Raw genomic sequence first — 2,448 nt, 5'->3', positions numbered from 1 at the left:
AGGACACTTTGTGGACAGGTTAATTTGCATGAGAGTTTGCATTTAAACGAGAATCAGTCCCCTATTGCCAATGCCTGATCCAAAAAGGAAGTGACAAAAAATAACCTACCAGGTTTTCATGAATTTTCCATATCCCAGGTCTACAAGGAGTCCCCTGTCACTGCTGAACTTCTCTCTAATTCCAGCACCCAATAAACTTTGTCAGGAAAACCTGCTTTCCTTGAAAGTATAACCAACTATACTCGAAATAGTCCTTTTATAAAGAAGTGTATTGCTTAACTTACTTCAGGGTCACATCACCCAGACATGGAATAGGACCTTCCTTTGTTTTCCTCCCACGGGAACATCAATTCACACAGGAAAATACTTTCACAAGACATAAGGACATCAAGTGAGAGAGTAGAGCGTAGAAATCAGAAATGAAGAAGGAAGGACAAGTTCCCATTACGTGTATTCCCTCTACTCAGCCCCAAGCAGGATACCCTGGAGAGACACCTTCTAAGTGGGGAGAGAAAAAGGGGCACTGAACAGCATCTCACACTCCAGATCAAAACTGATGCGGCGCCTCACCTAAGACAAACGCTGGCAGGTTGTTTTTGAAATCAGCAACTGTTTAATTCTGAAAAGTAGAAAGAGTCTCCACAGAAATAATCGTCCTTAATACTTGTTAGTTGATCGCTTTTGGGCTGATATTTAAAGCTTTTCTGGGAAACTTCTTGAAAACTATCACATTGGAAGTTTTCTTTAGCTTTTCCTTTTAGCCACGGAAGGTACTACGCAGACGTTTGCAACACCGTCGTAGCGATATTTGGTCTTGACCGTTGCGTCTATTATCCGTATGCCAGAGATCCCCCTTAGGCCTAGCTGTAAGAACAGTAGTGTCAGGGTAAACGAGAGCGAGGAGCCTGGCATCAACGTACCAAGTTTTCTCCCTGAACACCCACACCAACGAACAGCAGTTGTATCATGCGTCTTCACAAGCAGTTTCATTTTCTTATCAGTGCAATTTGTTATCTTGAAGACAATTTTCAAAGGCTCTTCTCGGGATACAGTGTCTGGAACATTCTCCAGAGACAGCTTCAGTTCTCCGCAACTTCGAGCTTCTCTTTCAAGTGGGACTGTCTGTAGCATCGCCCTTTCGCCAAGTTCCTGTTTCCACACGATCTCTAACTTCCCCATTTTCGTTGGTCCGCTGAGGGTTCTCGCTTTCTCCAGATAGTCCTCCTTGAGCCGCAGGCAATATAAGTAGTGGCGTCCTTCTGATGCCTGCAAAAATGTTCTGGTTCCAAATGTACTCTCATCTTCTCCATCCAGGTTGAGAATATTTAATGCTTCTTCGGTGTACATTTCAGGTAGCTCCAAGGAAACTTTCTGTATAAACACAGTTGAAGATGAAGTGTTTTTAATCTGGACTTCGAGAAATAAATCATCCTTGTCTGAGTTAAAAAACTTGGTTTTGACATCCAGTGGTTGGGAATGAGAAAATACGCACAGTTTACTTAAAAACATCTCTGCGCACTGAGTTGAAAAGCACTGAACTCACGGGAACAACTCCCCCAGGGTCTACTATTTTGTCATGAGTGACATCATCAATGCAATGTTCTACCACTGTAGCCATGGAGACCAAAATGGGTAAAGCCTGAGCTCTTGTATAAACACCAATTTTTTTCAGTATTATGTTGTTACGACTTAATTGCTATTACTGGGAATCCTCATGTAACGGTTATTTTCCCTCTTTCTCAGAAACGTAGCTCTGGGAATTTAAAGTGATATTAATCTTCAGACATTTACATTTCTGGTACAGGGCTACTTCTCATGGGCTAGAGAAATTACCAAGAAATTCATTGTCTTCACATGTGTCTTGGAATTTGGTGAAAACACTTATGGTTAATAGACACCCTGAGTTTCAGAAAAAATTCCAGTCTCTGTAGATTCTCTTATATTTGACTATAATTTTATCTTATTGAAATGTATCCAGTATTTGTTTTAATCAGATAATGGAAGATGATCGAAACAAATGCCTTTGGAAAAAAGTTAGATGCTCTCAGTTTCCAAGTAAAGATAGTACAGTATGCCTCAAAGGGCCACATCAATGCCGAGGCTGATCAGGTGGGAAAGAAGGAATGTGGTATAAGTCTTTATTATGTTTCCATGGGAAGGGCTAAGCAGGGCAGGATAAGTGATCTAGAACTGACAACTACGTATAATGTCACCAGACTCGTATTTTTAGGATCTGTCCATAGTTGTCTAGTGTCTGCTCTTGGCATGCTATTAGGAAAGGAGAACAGCAGTAAAACATAAGGAGTTAGTTGACAGGTATGAGCTCTTGGCTGGATAGTTCATGGCAGGTGTACCCATAAGGGAGTTGGTGGCTATCTCAATGATTTAGCTAGCTTTGGGGAGGGAAGTGTCTTGAGCAGAAGAATTAAGCCCCAAGAGGTCAAAGTA

The 2,448-nt window shown here is 41.5% G+C and overlaps 1 protein-coding gene across 1 annotated transcript; it reads right to left on the bottom strand.

Moving 5' to 3' along the window:
• Positions 1-744: 744 nt before the first annotated feature.
• Positions 745-1,509, bottom strand: LOC131900055 (trafficking protein particle complex subunit 13-like). Its single transcript, XM_059251484.1, has one exon. It carries the CDS (start codon positions 1,507-1,509, stop codon positions 745-747), a length of 765 nt encoding a protein of 254 aa, XP_059107467.1.
• Between the last annotated feature and the right edge of the window lie 939 nt (positions 1,510-2,448).

The sequence above is a fragment of the Peromyscus eremicus genome, chromosome X (genome assembly GCF_949786415.1).
Source record: "Peromyscus eremicus chromosome X, PerEre_H2_v1, whole genome shotgun sequence".
Classification (NCBI taxonomy): Eukaryota; Metazoa; Chordata; class Mammalia; order Rodentia; family Cricetidae; genus Peromyscus; species Peromyscus eremicus.
This window is presented reverse-complemented; position numbering and strand designations above follow the sequence as displayed.